The 15,186-nt window shown below is 39.7% G+C and overlaps 1 protein-coding gene across 2 annotated transcripts in view; it reads right to left on the reverse strand.

The window, feature by feature from the left end:
- fibcd1 (fibrinogen C domain containing 1) overlaps positions 1 to 15,186 on the reverse strand; it is a 367,422-nt gene that overhangs the window by 277,820 nt on the left and 74,416 nt on the right. The window contains exon 2 of one of the 2 annotated variants that reach the window (XM_034192107.1): positions 4,777 to 4,860. The exons of the other annotated variant lie outside the window; for it this stretch is intronic. Within the exon in view, the coding sequence (XP_034047998.1) occupies positions 4,777 to 4,860 (84 nt within the window). The remainder of the gene's footprint in view (positions 1 to 4,776; positions 4,861 to 15,186) is intronic. 2 annotated transcript variants of the gene reach the window in all.

The following is a 15,186-nucleotide window of genomic DNA, read 5'->3' on the forward strand; positions in this document are numbered from 1 at the left end:
AGCATTTATGTTTTTGAAAAATGCCAATATGGCTTCAGGTCTCGTTGTCGCACCGAGTCTGCTCTGCTGAAGGTACATAATGATATTGCATTGTCTGTGGATGTTATTAGTGTTACTAGACCTCACTGCGGACTTTGATACTGTGGATTACTCAGTCCTCTTATCCCGCCTGAGCCAATATGTTGGCACCAACAGCAAGTGAACTTAAGTGGTTGTCTTCTTACCTGACTAACCAAACTGTCATGGTTGGCAATATGTTCTCCTCTTGTACATCTTTCTCTTGCAAGGTACCACATGTTTCAATTCTTGGCCCTACACTATTCTCAATCTATATGCTACAGCTTGGGTCAATTATTGCTAAGCATAATCTGTCTTTCCATTGCTATGCAGATGATGTTCAAATGGATTTAATTGTGGGACCAACAAAGAGCAAAGCACAACAAACTATTATGGATTGTATTGTTGATATCAAATAGTAGTCATCATCAAACGTCTTGCACTTAAATGAAGAAAAAACAGAATGCATTGTGTTTGGGGATACAGAAGAGTATGGTTTGTGCAGTGCCTTCTGATTTTAAAAATACTGTTAAGAATCTTGGTATTTGACACTGATCTTAATTTGACAGACAGACTGACAATCAGATCGAGCTTTTTCGAATCAAGTCTTAACAAAAAACCTTTTCTTAGCCATTCAGACCTTGAAAAAGCTTTTCATGTTTTTTTTTTTTTTTTTTTTTCTGTTGTGGACTTGAGTACTGTAATGCACCTTATGCTAGTGTTTCTCAGTCCGCGATTCATCGTCTGAAGCTGGTGCAAAACATTGCAGCCTGCCATTTAACTAATACTCCCAGACATGAGCACATTACCTGTATCCTGTACTGTCTTTACTGACTTTCCATCCACTGTCAAATTGATTTAAAAATTTTGATATTTGTTTTTAAAGCTCTAAATGGTTTTGCACCACCATATTTGAGTTAGTTTTTGGTGCTACGTGACAATGGCAGGGTTCTGAGGTTATCCAATCTCTGTCTGTTGGAGGTTCCCAGATCAAACTGGAGTGACCGGGCATTTTCAGTCACTGGGCTCAGACTTTGGAACAAGGTCATAAGCAATCTATGATGAATTAGTGCTAACCACTAAGCCACCGTGTTATGACATTAAGGTTCTGTCTGGGTGTGTCTTGTCCCTTTTGTTTACCACGTCCTCTTTCTGGTTGTGCTCCCACACCTGTCTCATTTTGCCTAATCACACCAGTTATTTAAAACCTGTTTTCCCTCCTGACTTTGCCAGATCATTGTTCCTTGTGTCTTTGTTCCAGCCTTTTTTCAGTCCTTTACCTTGTTTTTGCCTTGCTGTGTTACTGAACCTTTTGCCTGTTTTCAACCTCGATTAAGTTGCATAATTTGGATACTGTTACTGATTTTGGTTTGCCTACCTCTGTATGGACTTTTGCCCAGTTTTTCAGTCAATTCTTTTTTCCTCACTCTATGCATCTGTGTGAGTCACGCATTTGTGTCCAGCCTTTTTGGGTCCAAGTTCCTGACACTCATTTACTATCCTTGATTTAATTTTGTTATTGTATGTTGTCCTTTTGTTGTCCATTTTTAGTTATACTGGAAAGCACTTTGGTTGCCCTTTGGGCTGTGTAAAGAGCTATATAAATAAAAGTTGATGGATTATTGATCAACTCCTGACATTTAGTAGTAATTATATCCGTGCTTGGATTCCAATGTGTGTTGAGCCTGAACCAGGCTGCCTTGAGCTGAGACAAGCACAAGGTAGCAGACAGTGACTGGTTTCATGCCCAGTTCACATGAAGGCACAATTGCTTTTTCATCATTAACATGAACAAACATCTGCTGTGAATTCTGTGTAAACTGCATTTAACCTGCTTTGAGATTAACACAGTCAATGTAAAATACTTCACAGTCGCAATGGGGATGATACCAAAACATTTTGTTAGGACTGAAAATTAGTGTTGGCAAACTTGAACTACTGAATGCTGTAAAATCTTTGCAAGATGCTTTCAAACCTTTGCAACAATCATGACTAAGACATCACGTGCTGTACTAAGTGTGGCCTCATTACATGAAATGTGTTGAAACACAACAGTAAGCACTGGTTCGGTACATGTAGTAGTAGAAGTAATTGTAGTTATAGTATGAATAACCTACAACTGATCTCTCTGGAACTGGATCAATAGACCAAGAAACCAGTATTCCAGATGTGTGCTTCAGACTACCTGTGTGTCCTTGGATGAAACACAATCTGTATCATCCCAATCCACCCAACAGTGAATGGGTACCATCCTTGTTTTGGGGAAGCAACTTGTGTTACACTACCATCCCGTGAAGGGGAGTCTCTCATCTTCTTCACGCTCTGGTGTCCAGGGATAAACAAGAGCCTGAAGGGCCTCAGGATTTCTCCTCCATCATCTCCATTTAAACGTCAACTGTGAAGTGTATGTGGTAATTATAGGTGTTAAGAAAATGAGTCAACATTAAAATGTGCCTAAGAACAAGCAACAAACGGATAGAAGCAAATAAATAAATCAAACAATAGCGGCAGATCTTGATCATCACCAAAATTTAATAAAAAATTTCTCGACTCAAAAAGTTCCACTGAAATCTCTCCAATAATTTTTGATCCATCTTGTTTACCAGCAAATGGAGAAAACAAGACAGAGAGCATGTCCATGACCATGTGCTGCATCAGCTAACAGTCAACCAATCACCTGCAATCACAAAATCCTGAGAGCATGCAGGAGGGTGGGATGCATATAAAAGACAGAGATAAGGAGCAGTAAGTTCAAAATCTAAGTTTTCAAGAGCTGCATCTGCTGTTTGCACATATGAGTATGTATATATACAGTGGTCCCTCGCTATTTTTAGTCCAATTTTGCATGCTTTTTAATTTTTTTTTTTTTTTTTTTACAGCACATTGTGTTCTGCGTCCTCATCTAGCAGGCCAGTTGCAGCACCGCGAAGGGAGAGTACGCGTATTGTGTTCTGCGTGTCTGTTTATAAGAATCTTCTCGCCCAGAAGAAAAAAGAGCACCAACAACTACCCATAACTGTGTTCTTCACTCGGAAAAAGACACCTGCACTGAGGTGTCACTCAGTGGAAAAAGGCGCGACAGCGGAGTGGTGCCAGGACAAAGAGGCGCAGTCAGAGGAACTGTGAAATACTGGTCAGTCACTATTAATAATTTGTGTCCAACCTCATAGTTGATAGTTAAAATTAAATTTGTTAGTTCTAAAAGCCATAATAATTATTTATAGGAAAACGTTCTATTTTTATTTCTCAAACAAATGTTTGGGCCTGAAAACAGGTTGGTCTTATTTTTCTACTAAGGTTTGAACTTTGAGAGTGTTTACACACCACAGAAAAGTGAGAAAATGTTAATGCCTGTTTGAGAAAAGTGTATAAAGTGTGTAGTGAGGGGCTTTACAGCCTTAAAAGTCTATAATTGTAAAAAATAACGCTGACTACTTTGCGGATTTCGCCTGTTGCGGGCTAATTTTAGAAGGCAACTCCTGCGATAAACGAGGGACCACTGTACTCTGTTTGTAGCTGCCTCCCAGTTCAGCACCATCCGCCAGGGAATACAGGGTTCAAACTTTCCTTCAGTACTCATGTCTCACAAGGTGGCCAGAGGGTATTTTCATCTCAATGCTCGCCTCCCTTGCTCCCGTGAGAACTTTCCATTCATCTGAAAAGGAAAGTGTGTCCAAACTTTTGACTGGTACTGTCTATTTAGAATGGAACTGACATTTCCATAAACTGCATTACCATCACGTACACTGAATATGGAAGATCAAATTGGTGAAAAAAAAAAAAAAATCCTGTTTCTGGAGTTACATACAGTATGCTCTGGGATGGGTGAGAAACATTCCAGGAATTTCACAACTATATCACTGTGCATGGAGTGTTTCTCCTGTGAGATGCAAAATCTGGGCTTGAAACAACTCATTTTAGTTTTTATTTGAAGAAATTGAATAAAGCATTCATAACTTTGTGTTAATTAGTGTATAATTACCTGCAGCAATAAAGCAGTGTACTTTCATAAGCTTAGAATAAGCCCTTCATTAGATGAGATTAGACAAGGCAGAACTTTGATCCCTTGGGAGACTCCCTTAGGGAAATTAAGGTTCCAGCAGTATACAGAGTAAGAAGCACACAGAGTATCAAAACTGAAAGTAAACAAGAAAAAAAAAAACAGTTTGCAATATAAATACCGTACATATTGATCAATACTCGTTTACTGGCTACTACTGTTCCTCTCATTCCAGACCTCTGTCTTCCCGTTACTCCATATCTGTATGAAAGCCCTCTTCATGGGATCCGCCATGTTGCACCGCCATGTTGATGCAGTAGCCCAAAAGGCACATACCTGATGCTTATCACATAGTGATGAGCGACAGCACAAAGCAAACTGCAACCTCACCACTAGATGACAGTATTCATACACACTGTGGCCTTAAAAAAAGTGACAGGGCCTACAGGCAGAGGGGCCGCCAGGGATTTTAGGCCCCATGACAAGAAATCTTACTGGGCCACCCCTAATATTACTTTGTCAGTATTATAATTATATTAGGGGCCTCTCTGGGCCCCTGTTAATCATGGCCCCCTAGAATACTTTTCCTTATTCTCCCCTTTTTGCCACCTGTGCTTACAGGGGTGCTGTTTTGAGTGTGTTGCTGTAATTGTACATGTTACACACCTACAGATTTTCCTGGCCATAGGTGTTATGGCATTACGGTGAAGGACACTTACCTTGGCTGGAGTCTCTCTGGCAGTTTCTGAGTCTGACCAGCGGTGTTTGAGCTGGGAGGAGCTGGGCACACACTCACAGAATGTCTGCATGAGACAAACACACAGGGTCGACACCGTTGGTGTTTGCTTCAATCACGTGCTATCAACCATGCACTCACATGAGAACAAACACATATGTGATAAAATGCATATGCCCACAGGGGTTTAGGGTGGTACACATCCTTTTCACTTAGAACTCAAATGCCTGCATGCAAATCTGCACAGATCTCAGCGATTGGCATTTGTGTGAATTCAGGAGTTTATGAGGAGCATAATGGATGATAGTGCAGCAGATAAGTGAATATTTACTGAGGGACCCTTCAAATGGTGATGCAAGCACCAAATTTGGCACACATACTCCTTAAACATTACACTTTTAAAAATGCCAAGTGGCCACATGAACTTTCAATAGGCGGCCAAGAAGGGGTCAATTGAATAATTACACAGGGGTCAAAATTTAAAAATGCTCCACTCATATTGAAAGTTATTCCATATTATTTGTCTGATCATAAAGATTCCAAAAAGGTATAGTTTGGACTATCTGTGAATGAAAGTTATGGAGTTATGGGGTAAAAACAGCAAAAACACTGAGGTCAATTTCAGTTTGTACAGGGGTCAAAAGTTAATGTTGCTCCAATTTTGGTAAAAAGTGGTGCAAATTACTGGTTGAGCTAATAGGATTAATAAATGGAATAGTTTTGACTGTGTTGAGTGCTTGGTTTGCCAAGGAAAGGTTAAACAATGTCGGCATCCATTGGATTCTATGACGTGTGACGTGCTACCCTGTAACATGATAAGTAAGCATGATACATGATGCAAACTATTCCTTTTTAAAACCATATTCACTCAACTAATAATTTGCATCACTTTTTACCAAAATTGGAGCAACTTTAACTTTTGACCCCTGTACAAATTGAACTTGACCTTTGTCACCATTCTTGCTGTTTTTACCCCATAACTCCAGAACATTCAGTCATAGATAGTCCAAACTATACCTTTTTGGAATCTTTATGATCAGACAAATAATATGGAATACCTTTCAATATGATTGGAGCATTTTTAAATTTTGACCCATGTGTAATTCTTCAGTTGACCCCTTCTTGGCCCCTTCTCTATAGAAAGTTCATGTAGCTACTTGGCATTTTTAAAAGAGTAATGTCTAAGGAGTACATGTGCCAAATTTGGTGCTTGCATCACCATTTGAAGCCTTTTTTCAGTTTCCCGCTGCACTATGAGATTCTCAGTATGCAATGTTTCCACCTATTTAATATGAGTGTGTGGCTGTTATCATGCATGTTTTTCTCTGTGCACAGATTTTTTTTTTTTTTTTTTTGCGGGTGTACTTTGATTAGATAAAAGCAGACTAATGATGAAAGTGGGGCTTTCTGACAGCAGCAGGAGAGCATGCAGCTCTGTGACCTTAAACGCTGCAAATGCTCACTGTGAAATTGTTCAATTAGTCTAGGACAATAACACTGACACAAGAAGCATGCGCGCGTGGGCACATGTGCACGCACACATGCCCACTTAGGAGAGGAAGCAGCAAGTATGAGCAATCACTCTGTCAGTGTTCTCTGTGCAGGTATAGTGATACACTCACAACATACGTTGTATTGGGCCTCGTAATGTAAGTAAAAGCCCCGCCTCCCCCTCATGTCATAGTGTCAGAATTAGTATTGAAAGCATCAAGAGGATGGAGCAGAATTATACCATGGGACACGAGAAGAACATGCTGAAGGGTGAACTGCAGGAACAGCAGTCTGGTAAACGTGTTCACCCATCTCAAAGTCTGATTTGCAAACAATAGCTACTTGTATATAAAAAGCTTCAATCTGAAGCATATTTGTAGATGTCTTTAAATTAAACATTTTCTCTTTGAGGGGAAAAAAAAAAAACTACTTTAATTTGTCCTAGAACATAAACACCAACGTGAGTTAAATTATAATATAGTACTATAAATGGAGCTAACTAAAACCTCAAAGGAAACCACTTCTTGTCACTTCTTGGTAAATAGGTGGAAAATATCATTAGAAGTATTTATATAACGGCTGAGTGGATCCTTGTCATTTGATTGGTGGCTTGTATATCACGTGACATGGATTATTCATACCATTTGCCATTGTGTTTCATTGACCGTGCAATAGTTCTTTTTAAGCGTGCAATTTTGGTGCTATATGAAATGTGCTATTGCACGCTCTGACCACTGCACGCGCTCAGACTACCAGGGGCAGTGTTTAGCTAAACATGGCTGAGTTTGTTTTTCTGGCAGATGGCTATTTCAAGGAGCTAACTGACACTGCAAATTCTTCTAAGACACAAAATCGAATCCACTACACTGTAAGCCATCTGGAGGAAGAGCTGTTCGGATGAAAAGCTCAAAGTTTCTAACGTGATTTTTCGCTGGACTGACAAAGTTTTTTTTTTTTTTTTTTTGGAACTGCATGAAGTCAGTGCACGGCATCACAGACTACAATGTCATAATTTTGGACAATTTAAAGTTTGTGTTGGACTGTTAAGCACAAATGGAACATCAAAATGTTGGTCCTTTTTCTGTTGTTAATAAAATATCAAATGACAAGGATCTATTTTAGCTGTTATATAAAACAAATAATGATTTTTTAAAAATTCTTTCAATGGAACAAATATTTAACCCCTTAATGCCTATTGTCGCACATATGCTACAATATTTGACTCAAATATGCAACATACCAAATTGACCAGTATGCCTGTTGTCGCAAATTTGCAACATACCATTATTATTATTATAACATTATAACAAAGTCATTACCAAAATACCAAAATTACTATTTATTTTTTGTGCAAAAGTGAAATTAATAATCTCAACATTATTTACCATCTACTTAAAGGCAAAAACACACACAAAACTTTTTTTTTATATATACAGCTATATAAATTCAGGCGTTAAGGGGTTAATTCTGTGAAAGCTGGAATGTTCCATTTAACTCTGCTTTGCCTCGTTGAATGGAACATTCCATCTTTCACCTCATGAAATATTTTTATATTTCTCACTAGCGTTTTATAATATATGACAAAGAGGATATACTTATACACAGACAAAACAGAGTTGTGTAGTTAGCTACTAGCCTGTGACATCACCATGCTAACATCCACAAAATGGCTTGTAAAAAAGTTCAGAAGTTTTATTATGTTCAAAAAAAAGTGTTTTCTGTTTGAGAAGTGTTTATTTTTCACTAGCTTTTCCATAATATATGACAAAGAGGATATACAGTAGTGTTCGGTATAATAGTAGTGCTATGTGACTAAAAAGATTAATCCAGGTTTTGAGTATATTTCTTATTGTTACATGGGAAACAAGGTAGCAGTAGATTCAGTAGATTCTCACAAATCCAACAAGACCAAGCATTCATGATATGCACACTCTTAAGGCTATGAAATTGGGCTATTAGTAAAAACAAGTAGAAAAGGGGGTGTTCTCAATAATAGTAGCATCTGCTGTTGACGCTACAAACTCAAAACTATTATGTTCAAACTGCTTTTTTTTTTAGCAATCCTGTGAATCACTAAACTAGTATCTAGTTGTATAACCACAGTTTTTCATGATTTCTTCACATCTGCGAGGCATTAATTTTGTTTGTTTGGAACCAAGATTTTGATTGTTTACTAGTGTGCTTGGGGTCACTGTCTTGTTGAAACACCCATTTCAAGGGCATGTCCTCTTCAGCATAAGGCAACATGACCTCTTCAAGTATTTTGACATATCCAAACTGATCCATGATACCTGGTATGCGATATATAGGCCCAACACCATAGTAGGAGAAACATGCCCATATCATGATGCTTGCACCACCATGCTTCACTGTCTTCACTGTGAACTGTGGCTTGAATTCAGAGTTTGGGGGTCGTCTCACAAATTGTCTGCGGCCCTTGGACCCAAAAAGAACAATTTTACTCTCATCAGTCCACAAAATATTCCTCCATTTCTCTTTAGGCCAGTTGATGTGTTCTTTGACAATTTGTAACCTCTTCTGCACGTCTTTTATTTAACATAGAGACTTTGCGGGGGATTCTTGCAAATGAATTAGCTTCACATAGGCATCTTCTAACTGTCACAACATTTACAGGTAACTCCAGACTGTCTTTGATCATCCTGGAGCTGATCAATGGGTGAGCCTTTGCCATTCTGGTTGTTCTTCTATCAATTTTGATGGTTGTTTTCCATTTTCTTCCGCGCATCTGTTTTTTTGTTGTTGTTTTTTTTCATTTTAAAGCATTGGAGATCATTGTAGATGAACAGCCTATAATTTTTTGCACCTGCGTATATGTTTTCCCCTCTCCAATCAACTTTTTAATCAAACTACGCTGTTCTTCTGAACAACGTCTTGAACGTCCCATTTTCCTCAGGCTTTCAAAGAGAAAAGCATGTTCAACAGGTGCTGGCTTCATCCTTAAATGGGGACACCTGTTTGTTCCATAAATTGACGAACTCACTGACTGAATGCCACACTACTATTATTGTGAACACCCCCTTTTCTACTTTTTTTACTAATAGCCCAATTTCATAGCCTTAAGAGTGTGCATATCATGAATGCTTGGTCTTGTTGGATTTGTGAGAAAGTACTGAATGTACTGGTACCTTGTTTCCCATGTAACAATCAGAAATATACTCAAAACCTGGATTAATCTTTTTAGTCACATAGCACTACTATTATTCTGAACACTACTGTACTTACACACAGACAAAAGAGAGTTTTGCAGCTAGCTACTAGCCTGTAATGTCATTATGCTAACATCCACAACATGGCTTGTAAATAAGTTTAGAGGTTTTATTAGGTTCCAAAAACAGTATTTTTAGTTTTAGAAGTGTTTATTTCCCGCTAGCTTTTCCATGACAAAGAGGATATATTTATACACAAACAAAACAGAGTTTTGCAGTTAGCTACCAGCCTGTGACATCACCATGCTAACATCCACAAAATGGCTTGTAAATAAGTTCAGAAGTTTTATTAGGTTCCAAAAACAGTGTTTTCAGTTTTAGAAGTGTTTATTTTTTGCTAGCCTTTACATAATGTATGAGAGACATGTATATAAACACATAAAATTAAGCGATTTTGGAAAGAACAGTCACTGATGTCACAGTGCTGCTCTACTCTGATTGGCTGTCACACCTGCCACTCAAAAACAAAACTGAACAGATTTTAACAGGATGTGACTTTTTAAACTCTTAATATACCTCTTAAAATAGGGCACTATTTTAATACCTTGGACAAACTTGTCCAAGGTCTGTGTCCTAAGAATGTTCCCTGGAAATGTGTTCCCTGTAATAGGACTGGACTTATTCTGAGTACAGACAGATGGACAGAAGGATAGACGGAAAGCCTTCGCAATACCTGATGGCCATATTTGATGGCCTCGGGTAATGACTCATTATGCAGTTACTGCCTTAGCTTAGCCTTCTGTTTGGGCAATAATAATTAATGAATCAGGGTGTTTGGGTAATAATCAATCAATCAGTGTGTCCTTCCCCTGTCTGTGTTGCAAAATACTACCACTGCATAATTATTCACACTGAAACCTAATCGTGACTGACTGCATTTTAAATCAATCAATAAATTCTCTGCACGTAGTAATTTAATACCATGGTCAGAATAAAAGATTCACATCAAAGTTTGAGAGTAAGGATCTAAGGAGAGCAAAAACGATAAGCAATCAAGATCAGAAATGAGTGATCATGATCAAAGTGCATCAATCAGGATCAAATTAATTAAACTACGACACACAAAGCTGGCCTCTTTGGTAAGATTTATCAATGAAAGATCAACTTTCAGGATCAAACCCAAGTGAAACACATTAAGATCAAAGTTCAGGAGTCAAGATCTCAGGATACCAACAAAAGGCAGCAATTAAGATAAAAGCTCAGGATTAAAGATGAGTGATCATTATAAAACATTGATTAGGCTTAAACTGAGCAGCAAACAAACCTGACCTCTTTGGTCAGGTTCAACAACGAAAGATCAGCTTTCAGAATCAAACAAGTGAATATAATACAAGATCAGGATTAAAGTTCAGGATAGCAACAAAGGGCAGCAATCTGGATTAAAAAAAATTGATTCATTGTGATCAAAAGTCAACCATTAGGATAAAAACTCAGGATCACAGTTCAGTGATATAAAAGTGGAATGTCAGGATGTAAGAATTTTGGAGAAGAATTCAATACAATAGTCATCTGACAATAAATAAAAGAGATTAAAGAAAACTGTATACAACATGCAAACAGAGGACTCGTGGACCTTGGTGGTGGACTACACTTTCAGAGTGCTCCTTTAATTTGATACGTTTCTATCTCCAGCTGGCAGAGACTCAAATTGCTTTTCTGAAGAGCTGAAGAAGAACTTTATTCAAGTAACTCAAACAATTTGGCTGGTCTTTGGTATTGAGGAGGTATTGTAACAGTGGCTTCATTGCAGTTTCGGGTTTTATGGTTGGCTGCCTACAGGCTGCTCAGATTCAACTCAATAGTAAATGTGTGGGCTGTGAAACTAAAACGAGGAGTTAAAAGAGGCTAAAATGCTCCTTGGAGTTGCAGACTCGGGCAATAATTCTCCAATAGGTGAGAGTTTTGCACAGCCATTTGAGTCAGTAGTACAATGAAAAGTCTACCAGCTGCATTATACAGTCAGGTCCACAAGTATTTGAACAATGACAACTTGGGCAATTTTGCTTTTGTACACCACCAAAATGGAAGTGGAATTCCATTCATCCATTTATTTTCTAAACCTGCTTATCTAATTTAAGGCACAAGGATGGGGCGGGGCGGGGGGTCTGTATCCTGTTCTAGCGATCAATATGAGGTCCATCTTAAATTCAAGGTCTTTAACAAAACTGCATCCCTTTGCAGATATAGTCCTTTTCAGAGTACATAGTATATGAAATTAAAATAAATATGAAGATTTTTCTTAAGATAAATCACTTTTCCAGCCGTTTTTCATTAGATAATGCCGGTTTTTCCTTCCCACTGTCGCCAAGTGCTTGCTCACAGGGGGTCGTTTTGACCATTGGGGTTTTTCCGTAATTATTGTATGGCTTTGCCTTACAATATAAAGTGCCTTGGGGCAACTGTTTGTTGTAATTTGGCGCTATATAGATAAAATTGATTTGATTTGATTTGATAATCAGGGGATGGAAACTTGAACATTTTCAACTCATTGAATATTTGTCCATGAGCCAGGCAGGCTTTCGGTACCACTTAAGGGGACTAAATGACACTTACAATCCAGCCAGTGTACCATGGCTTAAACATATATCCAATATCCAGGTCCATCCACTGACCTGTGTAAAGGAAACTGGCTGGGAATGTGGTGATTTGTATTAATAGCGAACCTTAGATTTACAAATGTTGTTGAGGCATTCACTGATTTTGGCACTGACATTCATGTCTTTGGGTCCTCTACCTACCAGATTGAGACACACCTGGGTGGAGCTTATGGAGTTATGAGGTCAATGGACAGAGATATTTGGTGATGCTGATACCTCGACAGAAGAATAAAAATGTCAATCTTTAGGGCTTCTGTTTTGGGATACTATCTCACTGACACATGACTAGTGGAGATGAGGAGGAGACACAAAATTGCACTAAAACAGGTGAAAAGGTGATAACTTTCTCATGAATTGGTCCTCCAGACACTTGCACTCACGATGCCCGACTCTCCGCTGAATGTCGTTTGGAGTGGCAGAAGCAGAAGAAACACATACCAAGAGAGAGCTGCTGACATGGCGCGCAGCACACATGGGAAACTCCAGATGCAAGGATTTGTATGAGAATACCACGTGGCACTCTCTTGGATGTTCAGCACCACTAGCACGGCTGAAATGACCACGTGTTTGCTCACACAGTGGTCAGGACGGATGTGGACTATTACAGTGTTATTATGTGAAAGAGGTTGTGAAAATTCCCATCACATTAGGCAGAATAAGCACTGTACGAGGTCTGTTAGAAAAGTATCCGACCTTTTTATTTTTTGCAAAAACCTGATGGATTAGAATCATGTGTGCTTGCAGGACCCAACCTTGAACCTTCGTGCGCATGTGTGAATTTTTTCACGCCTATCAATTGCGTCATTTGCTTGTAAGCAGCCTTTGTGTGAGGATGGGTGTAGTCTCTTTTCGGATTTTCATTGCAAGGAAAAAGATGGAACGACTGGAGCAGCGCCGCATCAAATTTTGCCAGAAACTGGACGACAGCCAGGTGGAAACCATTCGGATTATTCAGACAGCTTTCGGTGACGATCCTATGGGCATCACACAGATTAAGGAGTGGTACAAATGGTTTAAAGACATCTGCACAACGGCGGAGAGCGAGCCGCGCTCCGGTCGGCCATCAACATGCTGAAATGACCAGATCATTTCCAAAGTAGACGCTGTGGTGATGCGGGACCATCGTGTGACTATCCGAGAAATTGCAGAAGAGGTGGACATCAGTACTTTTTCGGCACATTCCACTGTGACAGAAGGTTTGGCCATGAAAAGAGTTGCAGCGAAATTCATGCCGATGGCTTCGGCACAAAGCTGCTGACGGAGCAAAAGCACCTCCATGTTGAAGTCTCACAGGACATGTTGTGACATGCCCACCTCTTCCACCATTCGGAAGATTCAGACGGCTTTCGGTGGCTTTTCAGTCATATGACTATCCAAGAAATTGTGGAAGAGGTGGGCATGTCACAGCATGTCCTGTGAGGCTTCAACACGGTGGGCTTTTGCTGCGCCATCAGCTTCGTGCCGATGAATTTTGCCGCATCTCTTTTCATGGCCAAATCTTCTGTCACAGTGGAATGTGCCGAAAAAATGCTGATGTCCACCTCTTCCGCAATTTCTCGGATAGTCACACGATGGTCCCGCATCACCACAGTGTTCACTTTGGAAATGATCTGGTCATTTCAGCATGTTGATGGACGACCGGAGTGTGGCTCACTCTCCGTTGTGCGGATGTCTTTAAACTGGTTGTACTGCTGCTTAATCTGTGTGATGCCCAGAGGATCTTCACCGAAAGCCGTTTGAATAATCCAAATGGTTTCCACCTGGCTGTCGCCCAGTTTCTGGCAAAATTTGATGCGGCGCTGCTCCAGTCGTTCCATCTTTTTCCTTGCAATGAAAATCCGACAAGAGACTACACCCATCCTCACACAAAGGCTGCTTACCAGAAAATGACGCAATCAACAGGCGTGAAAAAACTCACAAGATCAATCAATCAATCAACTTTTTTCTTATATAGTGCCAAATCACAACAAACAGTTGCCCCAAGGCGCTCCATATTGCAAGGCAAGGCCATACAATAACCATGAAAAACCCCAACGGTCAAAACGACCCCCTATGAGCAAGCACTTGGCCACAGTGGGAAGGAAAAACTCCCTTTTAACAGGAAGAAACCTCCAGCAGAACCAGGCTCAGGGAGGGGCAGTCTTCTGCTGAGACTAGTTGGGGCTGAGGGAAAGAACCAGGAAAAAGACATGCCGAGAAGGGGGGCAGAGATCGATCACTAATGATTAAATGCAGAGTGATGCATACGGAGCAAAAAAAGAAAGAAACAGTGCATCATGGGAACCCCCCACAGTCTACGTCTAAAGCAACATAACCAAGGGATGGTCCAGGGTCACCCGATCCAGCCCTAACTATAAGCCTTAGCGAAAAGGAAAGTTTTAAGCCTAATCTTAAAGTAGAGAGGGTATCTGTCTCCCTGATCTGAATTGGGAGCTGGTTCCACAGGAGAGGAGCCTGAAAGCTGAAGGCTCTGCCTCCCATTCTACTCTTACAAACCCTAGGAACCACAAGTAAGCCCGCAGTCTGAGAGCGAAGCGCTCTAATGGGGTAATATGGTACTACGAGGTCCCTAAGATAAGATGGGACCTGATTATTCAAAACCTTATAAGTAAGAAGAAGAATTTTAAATTCTATTCTAGAATTAACAGGAAGCCAATGAAGAGAGGCCAACACGGGTGAGATATGCTCTCTCCTGCTAGTTCCCGTCAGTACTCTAGCTGCAGCATTCTGAACCAACTGAAGGCTTTTTAGGGAACTTTTAGGACAACCTGATAATAATGAATTACAATAGTCCAGCCTAGAGGAAATAAATGCATGAATTAGTTTTTCAGCATCACTCTGAGACAAGACCTTTCTGATTTTAGAAATATTGCGTAAATGCAAAAAGGCAGTCCTACATATTTGTTTAATATGTGCTTTGAATGACATATCCTGATCAAAAATAACTCCAAGATTTCTCACAGTATTACTAGAGATCAGGGAAATGCCATCCAGAGTAACGATCTGGTTAGACACCATGCTTCTAAGATTTGTGGGGCCAAGTACAATAACTTCAGTTTTATCTGAGTTTAAAAGCAG

Source organism: Thalassophryne amazonica, chromosome 17 (genome assembly GCF_902500255.1).
Source record: "Thalassophryne amazonica chromosome 17, fThaAma1.1, whole genome shotgun sequence".
NCBI lineage: Eukaryota > Metazoa > Chordata > Actinopteri > Batrachoidiformes > Batrachoididae > Thalassophryne > Thalassophryne amazonica.